General features: G+C 49.8%; 1 protein-coding gene across 2 annotated transcripts in view; it reads left to right on the forward strand.

Annotated features, from left to right (window-relative positions):
* LOC140426745 (programmed cell death protein 4-like) overlaps positions 1-26,262 on the forward strand; it is a 67,673-nt gene that overhangs the window by 20,047 nt on the left and 21,364 nt on the right. The window contains exons 3-9 of one of the 2 annotated variants that reach the window (XM_072511879.1): positions 7,728-7,825; positions 9,052-9,165; positions 11,909-12,130; positions 14,237-14,334; positions 15,928-16,039; positions 17,478-17,585; positions 18,254-18,364. In XM_072511879.1, the coding sequence (XP_072367980.1) occupies positions 7,728-7,825; positions 9,052-9,165; positions 11,909-12,130; positions 14,237-14,334; positions 15,928-16,039; positions 17,478-17,585; positions 18,254-18,364 (863 nt within the window). The remainder of the gene's footprint in view (positions 1-7,727; positions 7,826-9,051; positions 9,166-11,908; positions 12,131-14,236; positions 14,335-15,927; positions 16,040-17,477; positions 17,586-18,253; positions 18,365-26,262) is intronic. The other variant, XM_072511880.1, reaches the window with a different exon arrangement.

Genomic DNA, 26,262 nt, shown 5'->3' on the forward strand with positions numbered 1-26,262 from the left:
TCTTGCAGGAACACCACATTGGTCCCCAAACCTTTCAAATGGGAAAAACCCTAGCCCTCTCCACTGTCCCCCAAAAGACCACACTTTCAAGATGATCAACCTTGTCGGGGGTCTTTCAATCCCCCCACCCCTCGAGCCAGCAAACATCACCGTGATTTATCAAAATCCCCGGATCCCAAGATCACCTAAGGTGGCCGCCCGCTCCACCCCTAAGGTGAGACAAAGAAAAAACCTTGGATACTATTAGCAGCACTCTTCCATCCCCACCCATCATACAAACAAACAGCAAGGCCCATTGTAACCCACCCACACGAGCAAAACAGACCGCAGCCTCTCCCTCCCCTCCACTCCTGTTTGCTGGCTTCCCCTCACCTCATCGCTAGCAAAGTGACCATCAGCCAAGACCCTCCTCCTCAATAACAACAACCACCCCACCATCATTAACAAGCCACCATCCACTCCAAGACACACAAAACCATCCCGTCAACTTCATTAAAGCCCCCTCCAAACAAGGTCAAAAACACATAATCCACAAAGGCATAAGTACTGAACACAAGCCCCCCCCTTCATACACAGAGTCCATCATACAATGGCCGCAATTTGTCTCCCTGATGAAGGCCTCTGTCTGCTCCAGTGTATCAAAACAAATTATCCTTCGAGTCCATGGTGATCCGTAACCTCGTCGGGTACACCACCCCGAATCTCAGACCCTTGCTGTAGAAAACAACCTTCACCCTGTTGAAGGCCACATGCCCCTTCGCTAGCTCAGTCCCAATATCCTGATATACCCGCACTGTTTGCCCATCCCATTCGATATTCCAGATCCTCTTCACCCAATCCACATATGGTATAACTACCATAACTCCTTTGGTAGTTATGAAAACGGATAGCCTCCTCCACACCTTGAAAGTCTCACCTATGCCTTAACTGCATTCGAGTTGTTTACCAACTGCTCCTGAATTGAGCCCAGAGCCTCCTCAACAGTGGCTTTAAAGGATTCTTTTACCTCCTTGCACTGCCACTCAAACTGCCAATCAATTTGTTTGCCTAATTTCTCCAGCTCCTGCGTCATCACTGCAACCAATGTGTCAAAAGTGTTATGGGCGAGGCGTTTTCAGAACCCCAAAATGTATCCTGGAGTTCAACCAACCTCTCCCTTTAATGCTATTTGTTGCTTTTCCTAGCACACGCCTTGTTCCCTAGGTGTGGGATTACAATTATGGACACGTGTGTTTTTAAACGCAAAACAATATTTATTGCATGAACTCAATTTAACATCTTAAATAAACATTGGATGTCTTAACACCCCTTACTTCAAAGATAACTCAGAAAATATTACAACAGTAAATAATTCCTCAAAATGTTCCTTCAAACTTCCAAGAAACTTAACACCTTTAAACAGAATCATATCAGGTTAAAGGCTTTACTATTATGAGTTTAAATCACCCAAATGATCCAGAGATAGTCTTTCATGGCAGAGATCACTGCAAAACACAGACACTCCCCAAGCTCTCTTCCTCCAAACTGAAACTTCAAAATGGCTGACCTGAGCTCAGCTCCACCCACTCTCTGACATCACTGTTTTCTTAAAGGTACATTGCTTAAACATCCATGTCTTAAAGGTACTCTCACATGACAAAAGTAATGGGTGTAATTCACCTTCCTTCGATGGGCTACCCTCCTGAGCTTTATTCACGTTAGGCTTCTTTGATGACGTTTTCAACATAACTCCATCGAGGAACAGTTCTCTAACCCCATAACTGGTGTGTGGTCATCAAAATCCGCAAAAAGACCAGTAAAAGGGATCAAAAACAAAGACCCAGCCAGGAGCCACTTTTAGTGCATCTTGCTCCCACGTGACATCACCGGAGGTCACGATGGAAATTCTTTTTTTCTTCTTCTTTTTAAAAAATTTTTTATTCGCCTCCTTTTTCACATTTTCTCCCACATTTACATCCATCAACAATAAACAATAGTCAGCAAGATATGTCAGTCCCCATAATAACAACAATCTACCCACCGACCCCCAAACCTCCACCCGCATGTTTACATAAACAAATGACAAAAAGGAATCAGGGATTACCCGTAGTCACCCTTAATCTTACACCGCTCCCAACCCCCCCCACCCCACCCCAAGTCTCCAGCTCCTCCCATCCACTGCCTCTTGTAAAACTCCTCCTCCCAACCTCGGTTCCTTCCCCCAACTTTCCACCCCGGCTAGACCACTCAGCCCCTCCCCCCACCTCACTCCCGTTCACTGGCCGGCTTAAACCGGCCAGCGTGGAGGCCCCCGCCCGGGTCCCTTTCCCACTTGCCCGGCCCCAGGAAAGCCCAAAGATCCCCTTTTAGCACACCAACCACACATGTCCACCTACACCCCAAAGAGCCCTCATTTCGAGTGTAAGTCCCGTCCCTTCCCTTGTCCAAATATATACAACATTGGCTCCTTTAGCCTCTACACCCGCGCGCAGTGATACAAAAAAGAAGAAAATACAGTCATGAGGTTACATCGGCACATGGCCATTCCTCAATTTGTCAGTTCTACCACAGTCCTTCTGCTTTCGCAAACTCCTCCGCTGCTTCCGCCGTTCCAAAATAAAAGTCCCTGAGCTTGTAAGTCACCCTCAGCTTCGCTGGATATACAATGCCGCACCGCACCTTGCTAATGTACAGTGCCCTCTTCACCAGGTTGAAGGCAGCCTCGCCAGCTCCACCGTAAAGTCCTGGTATACACGTAGACCAGCTCCAGCCCACTGCACCACCCGCTTCTGCTTGGCCCAGCTCAGGACCTTCTCCTTCGCACTGTACCTACGGAAGCACAGAATCACTGCCCTTGGCGGCTCACTCGCCTTTGGTACAGGCCTCCACGACCGATGAGCCCGATCCAGTTAATATCGGGAGGGATCCTCCCCCTCCCCCAATAGTTTTGCCAGCATCGCGGCAAAATACTCAGTCGGCTTCGGTCCTTCAACTCCTTCGGGCAGCCCCACAATCCTCAAATTCTGTCGCCTGGATCTGTTTTCCAGGTCTTCCATTTTTCCTCGCAGATCCTTGTTAGTGCCCATCACCTTCCGCATCTCCTTCCCCATCGAGGCGAGTTGATCACTGTGCTGCAATAATGTCTCCTCCACTTCCTTCAGCGCCTCCCCTTGCTCTCGCACCTCCGCCACAGCGCTCGCCACCTCCGTCCTCACCGGGGAAACCGCCTCCTCCACCAGCACACTCAAAACCTCCCTCATTCTCCTTCCTCACCGTCTCCATGCATTTCGCAATCTGCGCCAACTGCTTTTCGAATTCCGCCGCCATCACCTTAGTTATTTCTTCAGCCGTAAGCAATGCGGCCTCCCCTGGTGCTCCAGCCTCCATTTTCCTTGCTGACCCCGCGGTGACCTTTCCACTCCCCGACGGGCCTGCAGCTGTTTTTTTAAAGGCCATTTTTTTGCTCACCCTCGACATTTTTCTTTTATTTTCCTGTGCCTTCACTGTGCCTGCTCCGTGCCTTCTCCCTGCTTCTGGCGCCTCCGTGGACCCTGGGACCGGGCTTAAAGCCCCGAAAATGCCGTTCCTGAATGGGAGCCCTCCATTGTGCGGCCGCCTCCCGCCCACCGTCACCGAAAGTCACGATGGAAATTCTTAATGTCGAACTGGAGCCATGTCCGTTGGTTGCTATTTTCGGGGTATCGGACTTGCCGGTTCTGTAGATAGGGGTGAAGGCGGATGTCCTCACCTTCGCCTCGTTGATAGCTTGGAGACGAGTTCTGCTTGGGTGGAAGTCTCCTACTGTTCCCAGTGCCTCAGCTTGGTTGGGTGACCTCATTGGAGAAGGTCAAATACATCATTAGGGGACTGGTAGAACAGTTCGACCTAAGATGGAAACCATGGGGGCGCTTCTCCGATATTGAGGCCATGTTTTCGCGCCGTCGTGAACGCCGTCGCATTTCACAATGGCCCAAACAGGGCCCGGACACAACCTATTCTGGCCCCCACAGGGGGCCAAATAGGCACCGCACCAACCCGCGCATGCGCAGTTGGGGCAGCCCAATCCTGCACATGCGCAGTTGGGCCGTGCCATCCTGTGCATGCACGGGGAACGTCTTACGCACGCCGGCCCCTCACCAACATGGAGCCGGTGTTCTGGGGTCGCGCGCGGAAGGAGGTAGGCCCGGGGGGGGGGAGGAGGCCGGCCCGCCGATCGGTGGGCCCCGATCGCGGGCCAGACCCCATCGGAGTGTTAGACGTTTTAGTTGCTGTGATATGAAGAATCTAAAGTTCTGTTCCTTTTTCACAAACACACATTTATTTCATTCCAACAGCCTTTGCACAAAACTCTAACCATCCATCACCTGCCAGAGGCCACCTGAAGCCCCTTTACATATCAGTGTCAATTAATGGATACTTAATATAAATGAGACAACTAATTGCAATGTCTCTTAACCCATTACTTAACAGTCTCCCCTTTCTTGGAGAAAAAAAATAATTAGGTGAAAACAAAATTTCAAGCAACTCAAAAACACACACCTGATTTCACCCCCTTTTTTTTTGTTTGGACGAGAAAGAAAAAAATAAACAGTCACAGAAACAAGCGCCCTTCATTAACAATATCCAAAAGTTTCTGTGAACTCGCCCCTCTTTTCGTAAAACAGTCTGACAGTTGATAGCTCCTGTCGACCCATTTAATTTTTGTTATTTCCCCTCTGTCCAACATCTGCTTCAAACTTGCGATGCCTATCCGTAACCTCTTTTCATTGACACTTTTTATAGAGTGCAAATCCACCTGTGGGATAGAGCTCTTTGTCCCCTATCCGGTACTTCCGTGTATACCCCAAATTCACTCCACCTATGCAATTCTTGCTGTTTAGCTTCTTTGATAACTTTTTCATCTAATTTATTTGAAGCCACCAAAATCTCACGTGTATGTGGGCTTCTACTCCTATTAGTATTCGTAGTCTTACTCATGTTTCCGAGATCTTGATAAACTATGTCCCCTCTCCTGCCTGGTATCTCGTTCTGTACTGCTACTGCTTGATCTTTCCCTTCTGCTGTGGGATGTCCTTTCAATAGTTCTCGACCTTTTCCTGTGGACCTGTTCACTATCTGATGTATTATCTGAACTGGCACTGTGTTTCTGTGCCCTCCATTTTTGAACTTCATTTTCCCAATCCATTGTCTTGACTCCTTCCCCTGAATGCTGTACATTCAACCAATGTGTATACTTTCCAGTGGCCTTCTCTGCTCTACTAATAACTTTTTTCAGCCTCCGAGGAGACAGATGTGCAAATTGCCGTTGCAGTTTTAATACCACAAGCTTTTTATCAGCTAAAGTCCCATTTTCAACTGCCATTAACACATCCTTAACCACTCTACTTGAAATATTATTTGTCAGTAATGGAATACAAAACTGTCCCGACTGTGTAAATTGTAAGTCCACCGTCTTTCCAAAAACTGTTGCCTTATCCTGTTCCATATTCAGTTTCATGTGTGCTTTCTTCATCGACGGTCTGCTCAGAAGCAAAGGTATCTCACTTGATACAACACCTGTGCTAATTAAATGATTCACTCCGGCAATATTGCAAGGGATCAGCCCTCTTTTCAGCGACTTCAGAGTATTATCATCCCCAAACCTGAAACTTGTGGAACTTTCAAATTCCTTAACCGTGTTACGATTTTCAGCATTCAAAGAGTCAATTCCACACACAGTAGATGTGCAGCCACTGTCCAATACAGCACAGTTGAAGGATTCTGCAACCAACACCCTCATTACCGGCGTAAAACTGCTTGTCAACAGGACAATGCCTTCTTTCTGGTTACTATATTTTTCCTCTTCTGACTCTTCTGTGTCATGAGTCGCTTCAAACACTCTATCATAACGAGTTGGACAGTTGAAAGCATAATGGTATTGAGAGTCACATCGAAAACATCGATTTATCATGCCCCGTGCATTTCTGGGGTTACAACTGGGTTTCTGTCTTCATAATTTCCTTGTCTCGGTCTCCTTCTATAGTCTTGAGTCCAAAGGAAAAAAATGTCATCGATGTATCTGGTGTATAACATCGGTTGAAGGTCCTGTGCGGTGAGTAGGTCCTGTTCAAACTTGTGCATGAAGATGACGGCGAAGAATCACTGAAACGACTACACGATGACATTAATAAGTTCCATCCAACCATCAGACTCACCATGGACTACTCTCCAAAATCAGTTGCATTCTTGGACACACTCGTCTCCATCAAGGACGGTCACCTCAGCACTTCGCTTTACCGCAAACCCACGGATAACCTCATGATGCTCCACTTCTCCAGCTTCCACCCTAAACACATTAAAGAAGCCATCCCCTATGGACAAGCGCTCCGTATACACAGGATCTGCTCAGACGAGGAGGAGCGTAACAGACATCTACAGACGTTGAAAGATGCCCTCGTACGAATGGGATATGGCACTCGACTCATCGATCGACAGTTCCAACGCGCCACAGCGAAAAACCGGACCGACCGCCTCAGAAGACAAACATGGGACACAACCGACAGAATACCCTTCGTCGTCCAGTACTTCCCCGGAGCGGAGAAACTACGTCATCTTCTTCACAGCCTTCAACACGTCATTGATGACAATGAACATCTTGCCAAGGTCATCCCCACACCCCCACTACTTGCCTTCAAACAACCGCGCAACCTCAAACGAACCATTGTTTGCAGCAAACTACCCAGTCTTCAGAACAGTGACCACGACACCACACAACCCTGTCATGGTAATCTCTGCAAGACGTGCCAGATCATCAACATGGATACCACTATTACACGTGAGAACACCACCCACCAGGTACGCGGTACATACTCGTGCGACTCGGCCAACGTTGTCTACCTCATACGCTGCAGGAAAGGATGTCCCGAAGCGTGGTACATTGGCGAGACCATGCAGACGCTGCGACAACGAATGAACGGACATCGCGCAACAATCACCAGGCAGGAATGTTCCCTTCCAGTCGGGGAACACTTCAGCAGTCAAGGGCATTCAGCCTCTGATCTCCGGGTAAGCGTTCTCCAAGGCGGCCTTCAGGACCCGCGACAACGCAGAATCGCCGAGCAGAAACTTATAGCCAAGTTCCGCACACATGAGTGCGGCCTCAACCGGGACCTGGGATTCATGTCACATTACATTCATCCCCCACCATCTGGCCTGCGAAATCCTACCAACTGGCCTGGCTTGAGACAATTCACACCTCTTTAACCTGGGGTTACCCCATCTCTGGATCTGTAAAGATTTAATCACCTGCTAATGCTCGCATTCCTAGCATTGTTTGGCATCTTTGAATTTGTCTATATATGTGTTTCTGGAACAGACCTCTTCATTCACCTGAGGAAGGAGCAGCGCTCCGAAAGCTAGTGACATCGAAACAAACCTATTGGACTTTAACCTGGTGTTGTAAGACTTCGTACTGTGTTCTTTTTTGTCACTTGATGCACCTGTTTTATGCTATTTTGTTATAATGAAAAGGTTTTCAATAAAAATATTAAAAAGAATATAAATATCTGAGGGGGGGAAAAGGAATAAAGGGCTATTAAGATGACAAAGTCGGGGAAGAAGTATGATGGTGCATGAACATTGAGATGGACTGGTTGAGTCGAATGGCCTGGTTCTGTTTTGTATATTCATATAATTCAATGTAATTCACATGGTTTCAGGTCAGTGAATGTGAGGCCTGACCTGATGCAGATGTTGTGTGTGTTTTGAAGGAGGTGCTGGTGGCAAAGGCGTCTGGGGTGCTGCAGCCCAGGTGTATGATGTGGAGCAGCCTGACATCCGTGATCCTAACTATGATGACGATAAACAGGTATTCGTGACTTGGTCTCAAATTTAGACAGTTTAAATATGTTACAATAACGTGATCTAGTCTGAGAAATGATCCCCCTGGTGAAGGACTCCAGAACTTTGGATTTTTATAGACTGTTGTTATATACCCCTATTTCCCTTGGAGGAGGTGGTGATGGTGGTGGGGGGGGGGGGGGGGGGGGGATGCGTGCCCCATGTGGAAGCTCATTCATTCATTTCAGATGCCATAATATGGATTTATGAAAATATACTTTCATATTTGCCTTTCTGAGGGGATGTTATGGCAAATGACCTCTGATTAAAGATTGACGACAAGGGAACACAGAAAATGTCTGGCTGATATTTTATAACATTGACATATGAGATAATGAACTCCTCACCTGCGCTGTTGATGAGCAGTGTCCATAGGTACAAATATCTCTCACTCCAGGAGAAAGCATATTTGCTGCTTACAGAAGTCTCGGGAAGAGTAGATTGAAGAGTCCCATCTTCTGTATTTCATTACCGTCATACCATAGGACAAATATGTGTACCGTAATGACGTCATTACTTCCCCGTGTGTATCCTATTCACACAGTTGCTTTCATTTAGTTTATTAGCTGTTATTTTTTCTTGTGTTCGTGTTTGTACATGTGACATCTTTATTTCTTTCAGTCTTTATTGTCAAGGAAGCATTTCTTCTATTTACAATGGCAATTGAACTTTCCACTTCATGCTGTCGCAAAAGTCTGTCGCTTGCGGCTGCAAGCCTGTCTTTCCAGTGTGTTTTCACCCAACAGTTCTAACTCTATTATGTAATGCTCATGTCAGATACCAGCTGTGCCTCAGTTGAAAAGTGCTGCACAAATGTTATTCTTTTTATTGGCTTATTATTCTGTTTAACAATCTTGCACGGAATGAGGGGCACAGTCTTCAAATTAGAGCCTGACCACTTGGGAGTGAAATCAGGAAGTAAAAACCTGGGACTCCCTCATCCGAATGGATATGAATTCTGAGTCAATTAAAATGGTTAAGATTGAGCTTGTCCATTGAGAATATAAACGGGTATGGAGTAACGGTGGGAGAACTGAATTGAGATACAGGTAACCATGATCTAAATGAAAGCAGGAACAGACTCGAGGGGCTAAATCTGTTCCTGCAGTTACGTAAATTCCTCATTTGCCTGCTGGTGTGCTGTGGAAGTGTGAGTCTGAGCTCGGGCAATGACTGATGTTTGGTTTGTTGTAGGGTGAGACTGTTTACCAAACAGTCGTTCCTGAACTGGACGACCACGAGTTTGAAAAAGCGGTGACTCCAATCATCCAAGAATACTTTCAGCATGGAGACACGAAGGAGGTTGCTGTAAGTAAGATTTCCATTCTTGTGCGTTCTTCCTCACGTGCTCCTCATCCCTCGCTTACCCCTCTCTACCAGGATTCTCCAGTCAAAGGCAATGGAATCCTATTGGGAATGGTCGTTGGCAAGGTATGTGGCCGAGCGAGATTTCAGCAACTCGTTTCACATAGCCACGTCGTGACCCAAGCCTGCAATCACACCATGACAATTTACCGAACAAATGATGACCTAAAATTGTGACAACCAAAAGCAAGATTTTCAAAAAAGAAAGCGCACTGTAGCAAATAAATTTCAGTGGAGGCAAATGTGAGGTCAAACATTTTGGACCTACAAATGTATAATATAGAGTACTTTCTGAATGGTAAAACAAAACTAGCAATAATAATAATCTTTTATTGTCATAAGTATGAAGTTACTGTGAAAAGCCCCTAGTCGCCACATTCCGGCGCCTGTTCAGGTAAGCCGGTACGGGAATTGAACCCGTGCTGATGGTCTTACATCATGATGTTCTGCCTTACAAACCAGCTGTCTAGCCCATTGAGCTAATCCGGCCCATACTGGAGATCCAAATGGACTTGGAGGTATGTAGGTCATTAAAATGACATGAAAAGGTGCATAAAAATTCAAAAACTCTAATGTTGGCCTAGAGGGTAGAAGTCATACTTCGGGTACTATAAAGGCCTGGTTAAACCACACCTGGGGCGGGATTCTCCGTGAACCGGCGGGGCGGGCAACTCCGGCGCGAAGGAGTGGCGTGAACCACTCCGGCATCGGGCGGCCCCGAAGGTGCGGAATCCTCCGCACCTTCAGGGGCTAGGCCGGTGGCGGAGTGGTTTGCGCCGTGCCAGCCGGCGCGGAAGGGGCTTTGTGTCACGCCAACCGGCGCCCAAGGGCCTCCACTGGCTGGCGCGAGTTGGCGCATGCGCGAGCGCCAGCGTGTGCTGGCATCATCCCAGCGCATGCGCTGGGAGAGTTCATATCCGCAGGAGTTCATCTCCGTGCCGGCCATTGCGGACTGTTACAGACGCCAGCGCGGAGGAATAGAGTGCCCCCATGGCACAGGCCCGCCCGCGGATCGGTGGGCTCCGATCGCGGGCCAGGCCACCGTGGGGGCACCTCCCGGGGCCATATCCCCCCCCCGCGCCCCCATCCCCCCCCCCCCCCCGCCCCCCCCCACCCCCCCGAGGACCCCGGAGGCCGCCTGCGGAGCCAGGTCCCGCCGGTAAGTACCTGTTGTAATTTACGCCGGCGGGACTGGCCGAAAACGGGCGGCCCCTCGGCCGTCGTGGGCCGGAGAATTGCCGGGAGGGGGAGGCCGCTGGCAACGGCCTCCGACCGGTGCAACGCGATTCTCGCTCCCGCCAAATCCCCGGTGCCGGAGAATTCGGCAACCGGCGGGGGCGGGATTCACGCCGCCCCCCCCGGCGATTCTCCGACCTGGCGGGTGGTCGGAGAATCCCACCCCTGGAGTCACTGTGAACAGTTCCGGGCACCACACGTTCAGACAGATATTCTGGCCTACTTGAGTTCATGCAGCACTGATTTGAACAGAATGATACATGGACTTCAAGGATTAGATGAGGAAAGAGAGATTCGGGTTTGTTATTTCCTGAAATTTGGAAGGCTAAGGAACGATTTGATCAAAGTCTTCAAGATTTTAAAGGGATCAGATAGGATAGATAGAGATAAAGTATTCCTGCTGGTTGGGGGAGCCTAGGGCTATGGGACACAGTGAAAATTAGAGCCAGACCTTCTAGGAGTAAAGTTAGGGAACATTTGATGACTCTGTCAGCAGCTGCCTAGGCCCTAAGCTCTGGAATTCCCTTACTGAATCTCTTCTCTTCCCCTGATACCTGGAATGAGCGGGGTTGTCTTATGAGGAGAGGTTGGACAGACTGGGCTTGTTTCCATTGGAGATTAGAGGTGTGAGGGGTGACTTAATTTGAAGTATAGAAGATCCTGAATGGTCTTGGCAAAGTGGAGATGGAGAGGATGTTTCCTCTTGTGGTGTGTCCATAACTAAGGGGCACTGTTTTAAACTTGGCGGTCGCCCTTTTAGGACAGAGATGATAATTATTTCTGAGGGTTGAGCGGCTTTGGAACTCTCTGCCTCAGAAGGCGGTGGAGGCCGGGGCATTAATTATTTTTTAGAGGGAGGTGGGGAGAGGTTGATAGATTTTTGTTAGATGAGGGAATTAAAGTTTATCGGGGGGTACATGAGAATGTGGAATTCAAAATACAAACATATCAACCATAATCTTATTGAATGGTGGAGCAGGCTCGAGGGGCCTGTCGATACATATCTTGTCGATACATATGTTTACCGCTTTAAGCCACTTCTTAAAACCTAAATTAAGTCTCCTGTCCTAAAATCTGCTCCTCTGGTTTAGGGTCAACCTTTGTCAAAGACCTTTGGATGCTTCTCTGAATTTAAAGCACCATAAATACACATTGCCGTCGTTGTTATTGTTATCTGGACATTCATCCATTTTGTCTCCCCACGATTCTTCCACAGTCTCACTCAGACATGAGGTGAATTTCCACAAGATGACAGGAGGTGTGGGAGGAGGTGCTGATTCTCTTGGGAGTAATGCTGTTGACAGGAGTCAGTATCTCTGGGAGAGAATGGAGGTGGGTGGGGAGAGTAGCGGTTGGAGACGGTGGGCATGTGTTGACACTCTGGGAATGGATGCAGCAATTTGTCGATATGCTGGTTTTACACAAGGAATTCTACAACATTGTTTTGCAGACCCTCCTGGCTCAGCTGAACCTAGGCAACAACAAGAGCAAACTCCCGTTCCTGTCTGTGACCATGTCTCTGGAGGGCAAGGCCAGCCACCGGGAGCTGATGTCTCGCCTCCTGGCTGACCTGACAGGGAAGCGGATGTCAGTCGAAGACGTGACTTTGGCCTTTGACCGGCTGCTCCTCGATTTGCCAGACCTGGTCATTGACACGCCCGAGGCTCCTCAGGTACATACACATAATTGATCCTCTCTGCATCGCCGCCATTAGAGGAAATGTGTTGCAGTTCCAATGTAGCAGTGGGTTCATGCTGATGTCCAAGCAGAGGAAAGCCATTCAACCCATTGTGTCTGTACCGGCTCTCCAAATGAGCTATATGTTCGTGCCATTCTTCTGCCATGACATGGCTATAGACAGGCCCAACACCTGCACACTACACATCATAAGGCCCATAACCCTGCATATTCTTCCTTTCAAGATAACTGTCCCAGTACAGCTACAGCACTAGCATCTACCCGGGAATGTGGAAAATTGCCCAGGTGTATCCTGTACACAAGAAACAGGACAAATCCAACCTGGCCAATTACCGCCCTATCAGTCTACTCTCCATCATCAGCAAAGTGATGGAAGGAGTCAACAGTGCTATCAAGCCGCACTTGCTCAGCAATAACCTGCTCATGGATGCTCAGTTTGGGTTCCGCCAGGGTCATTCAGCTCCTGACCTCATTACAGCCTTGGTTTAAACATGGACAAAAGTGCTGAATGCCAGAGGTGAGGTGAGAGTGACTGCCCTTGACATCAAGGCAGCATTTGACCGAGTATGGCATCAAGGAGCCCGAGATAAACTGGAGTCATACTCTCTGGCACAAAGGAAGATGGTTGTAGTGGTTGGAGGTCAATCATCTCAGCTCCAGGACATCACTCTGGAAGTTCCTCAGGGTAGTGTCCTCAGCTCAACCATCTTCAGCTGCTTCATCAATTATCTCCCTTCTAAATAAGGTTAGAAGTGGGAATGTTTGCTGATGACTGCACAATGTTCAGCACCATTCGCAACCCCTCGGATAATGAAGCAGTCCAAGTCCAAATGCAGCAAGACCTGGACAATACCCAGGCTTGGGCTGACAAGTGGCAAGTTACATTCGCGCCACAAAAGTTTCAGGCAATGACCATCTCCTACTAGAGAGGATCTAACCATCGCCCCTTGACATTCAATGGCATTACCATCGCTGAATCCCCCACAATCAACATCCTGGGGGTTACCATTGATCAGAAACTGAACTGGACTAGCCACATTAATACTGTGGATACCAGGATAGGTCAATGGCTGGAAATCTTATACGAGTAACTCACCTCCTGAGCTCCCAAAGCCTGTCAACCATCTACAAGGCACAAGTCAGGAATGGAATGGAATACTCTCCATTTGCCTGGATGAGTGCAGCTCCAACAACACTCAAGAAGCTCGAGAAGCTGTCTCCCAGGACAAAGCAGCCCACTTGATTGCACCTCCTTCCACAAACATTCAAACCCTCCACCACCGATGAACAGTGGCAGCCATGTGTACCATCTACAAGATGTACTGCAGCAATTCACCAAGATTACTTAGACAGCACCTTCCAAACCCACTGCCATCTAGAAGGACAAGAACAGCAGATACCTGGGAGCTCCACCACCTGGAGGTCCCCCTCCAAGTCACTCACCACCCTTACTTGGAAATATATCACCGTTCCTTCACTGTCGCTGGGGCAAAATCCTGGAACTTCTTCCCTAACAGCACAGTGGGTATACCTACACCTGAAGGACCACAGTGATTCAAGAGGGCAACTCACCACCACCTTCTGAAGGGCAACTAGGGATGGGTAATAAATGCTGGCCTAACCAGTGATGCCCACAACCCGTAAATGAGTTGGGGGGGGGGGGTTTACCCTGGTACGTTTAAAAAAAAAAAATCTTTTCATTCCTCATTCCCCAAACTCTTAAGAACATCCGTAGGCCTAAAACCTAAAACCTGACAAGTAGATCTTGATGGAGTGCATGCTTCACTGGCCTAATGAGGATAAGAAACATTGCCAAACCAGATTTGTTTGCTCATTACCAGCACTGGGTGCAGCCCTAAAGCAGCTTGGCTGTGAGGGAGAGAGGGTTAGGTTGGGGAGAAGGACCCCCTCAACATGGTAACAAAGTATGAGATGCAAAGTTACACAGAATACTGAATTGGGGAGTTGTGTTGTTGCAATGTGGCTTTGCTGGGTAGAGTATCTATGCTGGTTCAAAAATGTTCCCATTCACTTGGCCTTTCTTCCTTGTTGATGTGTAGTGTGCTGTGTTTATGTGCAGATGCTGGGCCAATTTATAGCCCGTGCCATGGCTGACTGTGTCTTACCTGCTGGATTCCTGAACGGCTACAAAGGAAAGGTTGATTGCGAGCAGGCACGGTAAGCACTGACAGGCTGGTGCATTTATTCGGAAGACCTTGTTGCAGAATTTTCTGTTGACAATCGGATGGATCCCTGTCTGTTTTTTTGTCATTCTCGGAGGCTAGATTGGTGTTATGTTAGAGGTGACATGCTCAAATATGACCGAGATAGACCTCTTCCTCTTCCATCTTCCGTTCTTACACTCCTCTTTTTGAGGCCAGAGAGACAACCTCGGTGGCCACTCGTTTGGCAGATGGAATATGAGGTGGGAAAATTAGGTTGTCCACTTGTGACTTTAAGAACAGGGAAGTAGAATATTATTGAAATGGACAGACTACAGAATGCTGTAGTAAAGTGGGATCCGGGCATAGTTGTACATGAATCAGAAATAGTTAGCTTGTAGGTATAGTAAGTCACTGGGAAGGTAAGTGGAATGTTGCCCTTTATTGCAAGGAATATAAAATAGGGAAGTTTTGCTGGGGTTGTACAGGAGATTGGTGAGGTTGCGCCTGGAGTATTGTGAACAGTTTTGATTTCCTTTCTCAAGGAGGAATATACTTGAATTGGAAGCAATTCTGAGAAGGTTCACTAGGCTGATCCCTGAGATGAAGGCATTGTCTTATTAGGAAACGTTGGGCAGGTTGGGCCTACACTCCGTTGGAGTTTAGATGAATGAGAGGTGATCTTATTGAAACATATTTATTTATTTTTAATAAATTTAGAGTGCCGCATTACATACATTTACTAATATATAGAACACAGAAACAGGCCATTTGGCCCAACCACTCTGTGCTGGTGTTTATGCTGCACATGAAGCTCCACCCACCTTACTTCATTACACCCATTAAGCTCTCCTTTATGTACTTACTTTGTTTCCCCATAAATTCATGTTCTATTTGTTTCAACTGCGCCATGTGTTTTTCAAATATATTTATTCTTTCATGCAATGTGGCCTTCACTGAAAATATCATAATTTGTTGCCCATCCCTAATTGCCTTTGAACCTAGTTGCTTGCTAGGCCATTGCAGAGGGCAGTTGGGAGACAAGCACATTGCTGTGGATCTGGAGTCACATGTAGGCCAGACCAGGTAAAGACGGCAGATTTCCTTCCTTAAATGAACCAGGTGGGTTTTTACAACAATCGATGATAGTTTTATGGTCACCATTACTGAGGCTAGCTTTATATTCCTGATCTTTTAAAATTAAATTTAAATTCCATCTGCTGCTGTGGCGGGATTTGATCCCATGTCACCAGAGGATTAGCCTGGGCCTTTGGGTTTGTAGTCTATTGAATTACCAATACACCACGGTCTCCCCAAAATGAGTAGCATATTTTCACCACCCTTTGGTTAACAAAAGTGTTCCTGCACAAGTCCTTGTTGCATTTATTAGGGTCTGTTTTTATATTAGTGGACATTTGTTATTGGCATCCGTTGGAACTGTAAAGGAGCAAGATGATTGAAGTATTCATTTGCATAATTCATTAAACGCCAGTGGAGCGTGAAGGTCTCTTAAAACTAAAAGTGGGAGAATCGAGGTGGGCACCAAAGTTAGGAATATTGACTGTGCACCCCCCACCCCTACTGACCTCTTCTGCCCGTTTCTAACCAGCGTGGCGCTGGACAAGGCCACGGTACTGCTGAGCAGGGAGCGAGGCATGCGCCTGGACAGCGTGTGGGGGCTCGGAGGTGGCCTGAGACCCGTGAAGCAACTCGTCAAAGAGGTACGGCATTAATCTTTGGAGGTAAGATGGGAAAGTGTCCAAACAGTCCTGTCAGTGGAAGTGGGAAGATTGAGGCAGTGAGCTGCTGGGCACAGGAGTATGAAGGGGGGAAAGCAGTGTGAGATGATTTCACGGAGCTTCCTGTTCCAGCTGCAAAGAAGCTGCTCCCCACACCTACCTCCTAGCCCCCCATCTTGCAACTTTTGAGGCCCTGAATCTAATATAAATTTGACTGTGAATTGTGCGGTGCTAAACAGGTGATCCCAACACAGATTCCCTGAATGAGGCATTAGAAAGGACTCAGGATGGCAATCAGACAGGTAACTTATAAGAAAGGTGTGTGATCATGGGGGCCTCTGCGTCAGCCATTGGCCCAGATGTAATCTGCTCCTGCGGGCCCTGAATGTGCTCTGCACAGGTTCTGACCTAAATCTGGGGTGCTATTTAAATCGCACAGGCTTAATTTCCATGTTAAAAGGGGCCTAATGGTTGAAGCAGGCAGGTGCTTTGGACACCATTTGGACCTTTTCAAAATAGAGGTGGGTTGATCGCTGATGGTAATAGGGTGACATTGTTACTGACTCCATTTTCAGATCTTTACTATGGGGTTGAAATTATTGTCCATTGAGACTTTCTCACTGCAACAATTGTCCCTTCACTGACTTGATGATTCTTTTATAGGAGCTATTGTGGGGTCAGATTGGCTAACTTGAAATGAAATGAAATGAAATGAAACTTGGAGATAAAGCAGTTATTTGTAATGTTCAAGCAATAACCTGTTTCATCAGTAACTGCTTAAATCATTAAAGACTTGTGTTTATATAATGTCTTTAACGTGCTAAGGATGTCCCAAAGCACTTTGTGGTCAATGAGTTACTGTTAGAGGACATTACTGTTGGAACACGGTCAAACACAGCAGCCAACTTGTGCCCAGTAAACTGTTGGATCTGGTTCAGTTGGTGACGCTCTCCACCTGAGTCAGAAGGTTGTAGGTTCAAGTCTCATGCTAGGGACTTGAGCATAAAATCTAGGCTGACTCTGAGGGAGTGCTGCAATGTTGGACATGCTGTTTATTGGATGAGGTGTTAAACACAAAGTCCTGTCTTCCCTTCCATATAAGTGTAACTTCAAGTAGGAAAGCCTTCCCCAGTCGCTATTTATCACTCAAAACCAACATCAACAAAATAGATGTTCTGTTCGCTATCACATTGTTTGTGGGGTCTTGCTGTGCACAAGTTGGCTGTGGTATTCCCTGCATTACAATAATGACTGCACTTTGGAGACAGTATTTCATTGTCTACGACACTCTGCGGTCAAGAAAGACACATAAATGCAAGTGTTAGTTTTGTCAGAGCATGCTGCGTTTTAAATGGAAGCCCTGCTGTGTACACTAACAGAAGGAGGTGGACTAGCAGTAACCCTTTAAACTCTTCACTAGATGAACCTGTTGCTGAAGGAATACCTGCTGTCTACAGACGCAGCTGAAGCGGGGCTCTGCCTGCAGAACCTGGAGGTTCCCCACTTTCACCATGAGCTGGTCTATGAGGTATGTCACCAGTTGTTTCGCTGGATGGTGTGTACCGCCCCCTCCACCACTACCCCAATCCCCTGCCTCCATTCTTTGATCAGCGGATGCACATAAATCAGCTCTACTCCCCCTCAGGTCACACACACACACTCCCAGTGACTTGACGCATCAATTCTGAGTCTCTGCAGATTCTACCTGATCTGCTATCTCTAGCACTTTTCTGTTTCCATTTCTGCAGTATTTTGTCTTCTGTCCTGCACTGGCTGCTGGTGCCTGTGTATTGTTCCAGTACCTCGCCCTCGACTCCGTGTCGTTGAGTGTCTCTGCGTCACTCCCTCTTTGGAAATGATATTTTATTAAATTTTTAACCTTTCATACAAAAGAATATAAAAGACATGAACACCTCACTCCTAGTGCCTTTGTGTCCACTCCCCATGTAGCTGGGGAGTGGCATGAACAGGGGCTGTTTAGCACAGGGCTAAATCGCTGGCTTTGAAAGCAGACCAAGGCAGGCCAGCAGCGCGGGTTCAATTCCCGTACCAGCCTCCCCAAACAGGCGCCGGAATGTGGCGACTAGGGGCTTTTCACAGTAACTTCATTTGAAGTCTACTTGTGACAATAAGCGATTTTCATTTTTAATTTCATTTCATTTCACCTTATTAACTCTCTATTGTTCTGCTTTGCAGGCTGTGGTGATGGTTCTTGAATCTACCAGTGGCAACGCCTCTGACCTGATTGTAAAACTCCTGAAGAGTTTCTGGGAATCTGGCTTTGTAACCCTGGACCAGATGAACCGGGTGAGTTTGTTGAATCCACCTCAGTACGTCATGATCCTGTTGCCCACTGGGAGAAAAACATCAGCAGGAAAGTCAGCTGAAAATCAAAGGGCCATTCAAATATCTTCTAATTTCTCATTGGTTCAATCACCTTCTCATTGAGCCATACAACACAGGAAGAGGACATTGTGCCAGTTGTCATGCACTGAAAGGATTATACAGTTAGTTCCACACTCCCCTGGTCTCTCTCAATAGTTTGGCATATTTCTCCTGTTCAATTATTTATCAAATTCTCTTTTGAGAAGTTACTGTGACTTCTGGTTGCGGCGATGCGGAGCTAAGCCGCACATTTCGGCAGCTCCCGCTAGAACGGACATTTGGGCTCTCCGGAGGAGCCCCAACGGAAATTTTTTGATCAAATCCCGTGTGGGAAGGTGAAGTAAGGTCCCCCTTCCGTCGTGTATGGAGGGGACTCGAAGTGGAGCGACGGAAAAAAAGGCTTTGGAGCAGCGGCAGAAACGAGGGGGAAAAAACAAGATGGCGGAGGGCGGAGACCGAGCAGCATGGGGGCTGGACCAGCAGGAGTTTCTCAGGTGCTGCGTGGAGGAGCTTAAAAAGGAGGTGCTGGCGCCAATGCTGTTGGCGATCGAGGGGCTGAAGGCGACCCAGAAGGCCCAGGCGGTAGAGCTCCGAGAGGGGAAGGAAAAAACCAACGAGGATGAGATCTTGGGCCTGGCGGTGAAGATGGAGGCGCACGAGGCGCTGCACAAGCAGTGGGCCGATAGATTTGAGGTCCTGGAGAACAGGTCGTGGAGGAAAAATCTCCGGATACTGGGTCTCCCCGAAGGAGTGGAGGGGGCTGATGCCGGGGCGTATGTGAGCACGATGCTCCATTCGCTGATGGGTGCGGAGGCCTCTCCGAGCCCCCTGGAGCTAGAAGGGCTCACCGGGTCCTGGCGAGGATCCCCAAGGCTGGCGAGCCGCCAAGGGCGATAGTGGCGAGGTTCCATCGTTTCGCGGACAGAGAGAGTGTCCTGAGATGGGCCAAGAAGGAGCGGAGCAGTAGATGGGAGAATTGGGTGATCCGAGTCTACCAGGACTGGAGCGCGGAGGTGGCAAAGAGGAGAGCTGGCTTCAACCGGGCCAAGGCGGTGCTGCATAAAAAAAGGGTGAGATTCGGAATGCTGCAGCCAGCGCGACTGTGGGTCACGTATCAGGACCGACACCACTATTTCGAAACGCCAGAAGAGGCTTGAACCTTAATCCAAACGGAAAAACTGGACTCGAACTGAGGGACTGTGGTTGTGGGGGAGATGTTGACTGTATACAGGGTTGTAAATATGGGTAAAGAATGCTTCACTGGTGGGACGATGGATGGGGATGGGGGAAGAGTTTTTGAAGGGGGGACAGTGAGGAATGTGGGCGTCGGTGCTGGAGGGAGGTGAGACTCGGGGATGGGGGAATTGGGATAAGGCCGCAACAGGAGCTGCGCCACAGGGGGCGGGGCTGGCTCAGGAAAGCGTGGGCTTTTTCCCATGTTAGGGAGGGGGGGGATGGAGGAGCGCAAGGAGGGGGGGGTAGCCCCTCAATCCGGCTGATCACATGGAATGTGAGGGGCCTAAATGGGCCGGTTAAGAGGGCCCGAGTGTTCGCGCACTTAAAGTGACTGAAGGCAGGCGTGGTCATGCTTCAGGAGACACATCTGAAGGTGGCAGATCAGGTCAGGTTAAGGAAGGGATGGGTAGGACGGGTGTTCCATTCAGGGCTGGATGCGAAGAATAGAGGGGTGGCAATATTGGTGGGGAAGCGGGTGTTGTTTGAGGCCAAGAACATTGTAGCGGACAATGGAGGTCGATACGTGATGGTGAGCGGTAGGTTGTAGGGGATGGGGGTGGTATTGGTAAATGTATACGCCCCGAATTGGGACGATGATGGATTCATGAAACGGATGTTGGGGCGTATCCCGGACTTGGAGGTAGGAAGCTTGATAATGGGTGGGGATTTTAACACGGTATTGGACCCAGCACTGGATCGCTCCAGATCTAGAAAGAGGCCGGCTGCGGCCAAGGTGCTCAGGGGTTTATGGACTAGGGGGGAGTTATGGTTTAGTGGGGAGTAGATCCGTGGAGATTTGCCAGGCCTCAGGCCAGAGAATGTTCTTTTTTCTCCCATGTACACAAGGCCTACTCCCGGATAGATTTTTTTGTTCTGGGCAGGGCATTGATCCCGAAAGTGGAGGGAACGGAGTATTCGGCCATAGCCATTTCGGACCATGCCCCGTACTGGGTGGAACTAGAGCTGGGGGAGGAGAGGGACCAACGCCCGCTGTGGCGGTTGGATGTGGGACTGTTGGCAGACGAGGAAGTGTGCGGGAGGGTGCGGGGGTGTATCGAAAGGTATCTGGAGGCCAACGACAACGGGGAGGTGCAGGTGGGAATAGTATGGGAGGCACTGAAAGCGGTGGTCAGGGGAGAGTTAATCTCCGTCAGGGCTCATAGGGAGAAGAGAGAGGGTAGGGAAAGGGAGAGGTTAGTGGGGAGATTTTAAGAGTAGACAGGAGATATGCAGAGGCCCCTGATGAGGGACTACTCAGGGAGAGGCGAAGTCTCCAGACGGAGTTCGACCTGTTGACCACAGGGAAGGCAGAGGCACAGTGGAGGAAGGCACAGCGGGAGATGTATGAATATGGGGAGAAGGCAAGCCGGATGCTGGCACATCAGCTCCGTAAGAGGATGGCAGCGAGGGCAATAGGTGGAGTCAAGGATGGAAGGGGAATACGGTGCGGAGTGCGGTGAAAGTAAATGAGGCATTCAAGGCCTTCTACGAGGAGCTGTATAGGTCCCAGCCCCCAGGGTGAAAAGAGGGGATGCGACGATTCTTGGACCAACTGAGGTTCCCGAGGGTGGGGGAGCAGGAGGTGGGCTGGTTTGGGGGCGCCAATTGGGGTGGAGGAGCTGGTTCAAGGACTGGGGAGCATGCAGGCAGGGAAGGCCCCGGGGCCGGATGGTTTCCCGGTGGAGTTCTATAGGAAGTATGTAGACCTGTTAGCCCCGTTGCTGGTAAGGACTTTTAATGAGGCAAGGGAGGGGGGACCCTGCCCCCGACAATGTCGGAGGCGACGATCTCTTTGATCCTGAAGCGGGATAAGGACCCACTGCAATGCGGGTCGTATAGGCCGATCTCGCTCCTCAACGTAGATGCTAAGTTGCTGGCAAAAGTGTTGGCTACGAGGATTGAGGACTGTGTCCCGGGGGTGATTCACGAGGACCAGACGGGATTTGTAAAGGGCAGGCAGCTAAATACCAATGTGCGGAGGCTCCTAAATGTGATTATGATGCCATCGGTGGAGGGAGAGGCGGAGATAGTGGCAGCTATGGACGCGGAAAAGGCCTTTGACCGAGTGGAGTGGGAGTATCTCTGGGAAGTGTTGCGGAGGTTTGGGTTCGGGGGAGGGTTTATTAGCTGGGTCAAACTCCTATATAGAGCCCCGGTGGCGAGTGTGGTTACGAATCGGCGGAGGTCGGATTACTTCCGGCTGTATCGACGGACGAGGCAGGGGTGCCCCCTGTCCCCCCTGTTGTTTGCATTAGCAATTGAACCTTTGGCCATGGCACTAAGGGAGTCCAGGAAATGGAGGGTGTGGTCCGAGGGGGAGAGGAGCATCGAGTGTCGCTGTACGCAGACAACCTGTTGCTGTACGTGGCGGACCCGGTGGAGGGGATGGTGGAGGTCATACAAATCCTAAAGGAGTTTGGGGACTTCTCGGGCTACAAGCTCAATGTGGGGAAGAGTGAGCTCTTTGTGGTGCATCCGGGGGATCAGGGAAGAGGGATAGACGACCTACCGTTGAGGAGGGCGGAAAGGAGCTTCCGATACGTGGGGATCCAGGTAGCTAGGAGCTGGGGGGCCCTGCACAAACTTAATTTGACGCAGCTGGTGGAGCAGATGGAGGAGGACTTTAAACGGTGGGACATGTTGCCACTCTCGCTAGCAGGCAGGGTACAGTCGATTAAAATGGTGGTCCTCCTGAGGTTTCTTTTTGTATTCCAATGCCTTCCAATTGTGATCACCAAGGCCTTTTTTAAGAAGGTAGGCAGGAGCATTATGGGTTTTGTGTGGGCAAGTAAGACCCCGAGGGTAAGGAGGGGGTTCCTAGAGCGTAGTAGAGATAGAGGAGGGCTGGCGTTGCCGAATCTGGGTGGCTACTACTGGGCAGCCAATGTGGCGATGGTCCATAAGTGGGTGATGGAGGGAGAGGGGGCTGCATGGAAGAGGTTGGAGATGGCGTCCTGCAAAGGAACGAGCCTGGGGGCGCTGGTGACGGCACCGCTGCCGCTCTCGCCGTCAAGATACACCACGAGTCCGGTGGTGGCGGCAACGCTAAAGATCTGGGGCCAGTGGAGACGACACAGGGGTGTGATGGGAGTCTCGGTGTGGTCCACGATCAGGGATAACCATCGGTTTGTCCCAGGAAGGATGGATGGGGGGTTTCAGAGCTGGCATCGGGCAGGGATTAGAAGAATGGGGGACCTGTTCATCGATGGGACGTTTGCGAGCTTCGGGGCGCTGGTGGAGAAGTTTAGACTACCCCCGGGAAACGCTTTCAGGTACATGCAAGTGAGGGCGTTTGTGAGGCGGCAGGTGCGGGAATTCCCGCTGCTCCCAGCACAAGGGATTCAAGACAGGGTGATTTCGGGCGTATGGGTCGGAGAGGGCAAGGTGTCGGCGATATACCAGGAGATGAAAGAAGAGGGGGAGGCTTTGGTAGAGGAGCTGAAGGGTAAATGGGAAGAGGAGCTGGGGGAGGAGATTGAGGAGGGTCTGTGCGCTGATGCCCTAAGTAGGGTTAATTCCTCTTCCTCGTGTGCCAGGCTTAGCCTGATAAAATTTAAGGTTGTTCACAGAGCGCATATGACGGGGGCGAGGCTGAGTAAGTTATTTGGGGTGGAGGACAGATGCGGGAGGTGCTCAGGAAGCCCGGCGAACCATGTCCATATGTTTTGGTCATGCCCGGCACTGGATGGGTTCTGGAGGGGAGTTGCGAGAACTATATCTAAGGTGGTGAAAGTCCAGGTCAAGCCAAGCTGGGGGCTAGCACTATTTGGAGTGGCGGACGAGCCGGGAGTGCAGGAGGTGAAAGAGGCCGGCATTCTGGCCTTTGCGTCCCTGGTAGCCCGGCGAAGGATCTTGTTAGTGTGGAAAGATGCGAAGCCCCCCAGTGTGGAAGCCTGGATAAATGATATGGAAGGGTTTCTCGAGTTGGAGAGGATAAAGTTTGCCCTGAGAGGGTCTGTGCAGGGGTTCTCCAGGCAGTGGCAACCGTTCCGAGACTATCTCACGGAGCGTTAGATGGAGTTCGGTCGACAGCAGCAGCAACCCGGGGGGGAAGGGGAAGAGGGGAAGAGTGGAAGGGATGGAGGGAGGGAGGGAGGGAGGGGGGGGAGGGGAAGGGGGAGGGGAAGAGGGGAAGGGAAGGGGGGGAAGGGGAAGAGGGGAAGGGGAAGGGAAGGGGGGGGAAGGGGAAGGGAGGGAAGGGGAAGAGGGGAAGTGGGGGGGAAGAGGGGAATGGGGGGAAGGGGGAAGGGGGGGGAAGGGGAAAGGTGGAGGGGAAGGGGGAAGGGGAATGGGAAGGGTGGGAGGGTTGGGGAAGGGGACGGGAGGGTGGGGGGGAAGGGGAAGGGGAAGAGGAAGGGGGGGAAGGGGAAGGGGAGGGGGTGGGGGAAAGGGGGGAAGGGGAAGGGGGGAAGGGGAAGGAGGGGAAGGGGAAGGGGAGGGGGGGAAGTGGAAGGGGGGAAGGGGGAGGGAAGGGGGGAAGGGGGAACGGGAAGGGGGGAAGGCGGGAGAAGGAGGGGGGAAGGGGGGTGAAGGAGGGGGGAAGGGGAAGGGGAAGGGGGAGAAGGAGGGGGGGAAGGGGGGAAGGAAGGGGGGAAGGGGAAGGGGAGAAGGAGGGGGGGAAGGGGGAAGGAAGGGGGGGAAGGGGAAGGGGGGGTGGGGGGGAAATGGGAAGGGGGGAAGAGGAGGGGGGGACATATCTTTCTGAGGGGGGGAGGGGGGGGAAGAGGGGAGGGGGGGAAGAGGAGGGGGGGACATATCTTTCTGGGGGGGGGAAGAGGAAGGGACGGGGAAGGTTTTTTTTTTCGGGGGGGCATCTGAGCAAGAGAATACATAAACGATCCGGAAAACTGATATGTACGGGAGTAATCCAATGTACAAAGTTCTGTGTCATATTGATTTGCCATGTTTATGTCTTGCTATGCAAATTTTCTTTTCCTTTTGTTACTGGGGGGGCGGGGGGGGGGGGGCGTTGTTTGTATGGTTGAAAGTTTTGTTTAAAAATTCTTAATAAACATATTTATAAAAAAAAAAGAAAAGTTACTGTTAAATCTGCTCCCATAAGGGAATGACTTTAGATACTTACAGGTGCAGGATTTTGTGCGCAGACTGGTGCCATCCTTCCCACGTCTCCTGCCAAAGGGGAGGCAGGACAGGGTGGTCTCTAGGTGAGGGTAGAGTCTCAGATATTTACAAAGAACTAATGGGAGCAGAGGATACACAGGCAGAGGACCTGAAGCTTAAGTGGGAAGAGGAACTGGGGGGGGGGGGGGGGGGGGGGGGTGGATGGAGGACGGTATTTGGGCAGAAGCTCTGGGCAGAGTAAACACGACCGCAACATGTGCCAGGCTCAGTCTGATCCAGTTTAAGGTCGTGCACTGGGCCCACATGACGGTGGCCCGGATCAGTAAATTCTTTAGGCTGGAGGACAAGTGTGCCTGATGCGCCGGTGGGCCGGCTAATCACGTGCACATGTTCTGGTCGTGCCCTAAACTCAGGGGGTACTGGCAGCGATTCGCGGACATCATGTCCCGGGTTTTGAAAACTGGGGTGGTAATGAGTCCTGAGGTGGCAATCTTTGGGGTGTCGGAGGACCCGGGAGTCCAGGAGGAGAAGGAGGCTGATATCTTGGCCTTTGCTTCCCTGGTAGCCCGGCGACGAATACTGTTGGCATGGAGGGACTCAAGGCCCCCGAAGACCGAAGCATGGCTATCGGACATGGCGAGCTTTCTTGGTCTAGAAAAGGTTAAGTTCGCCTTGAGAGGTTCACTATCGGGGTTCGCCCGGAGGTGGCAGCCATTCATTGACTTCTTCGCGGTGAATTAATCGTCAGCGGGGTGGGGGGGAGGGAGGGGGGGGCTAGGGTAGTGTAGAGTAGGGGGTGGTTCAGGAGGGTCCTTGCGGGAATGGAGTCGTGGTTTGCACTATGCGTTATTTGCTTTTCCTTTTGTACGGTACTATACAATGTCATTGTTTTATATTCCAAAAATACCTCAATAAAATTGTTTATTAAAAATCTGCTCCCATAGTCTTTTTAGGCAGTGTCCCCTGTTTCGCCTTTGTTTCTCGTTCGAGCCCTTCATAACTTTGAACACTTCTGTTCGATCTTCACTTCTTTGCTGTAAGGAGAACAATCATAACTTCTCTGTTCTCTTCACCTAAGAATCCGCATAACACTTTTTTTTAACTCCTCCCTGCAAGTCCCGAACAATAACTTTGTCTTCAGCAAGTTGTTAGACAAGCGAGGCGATTTTCTACCGAAGCTGAGGTTATTTTCACAACCTGACCAGGTTTGTTGGAAAACAACAGCTGTAGTTTCCAGTGCTGGAAGGGGCAGAGCTCCGCTTCAGAAACACACAATCCAGACTGAAATTCCCAGTACAGTACTGAGGGGGTGCAGCATTCTCAGAGATGCTGTTTTATGGATTAGAATTTAAACTGTCTTATCCTCTCAGGTTAATGTAAAAGGTTCCATGACACTATTTTGAAGAAATGCATGGGAGTTCTCCCTTATCTTATATTCTTACCTATCTCTTAAACAACATCATTAGAACAGATGATCTGATTGTGAGTCACATTGTTGTTCG

The sequence above is a fragment of the Scyliorhinus torazame genome, chromosome 7 (assembly GCF_047496885.1).
Source record: "Scyliorhinus torazame isolate Kashiwa2021f chromosome 7, sScyTor2.1, whole genome shotgun sequence".
Classification (NCBI taxonomy): domain Eukaryota; kingdom Metazoa; phylum Chordata; class Chondrichthyes; order Carcharhiniformes; family Scyliorhinidae; genus Scyliorhinus; species Scyliorhinus torazame.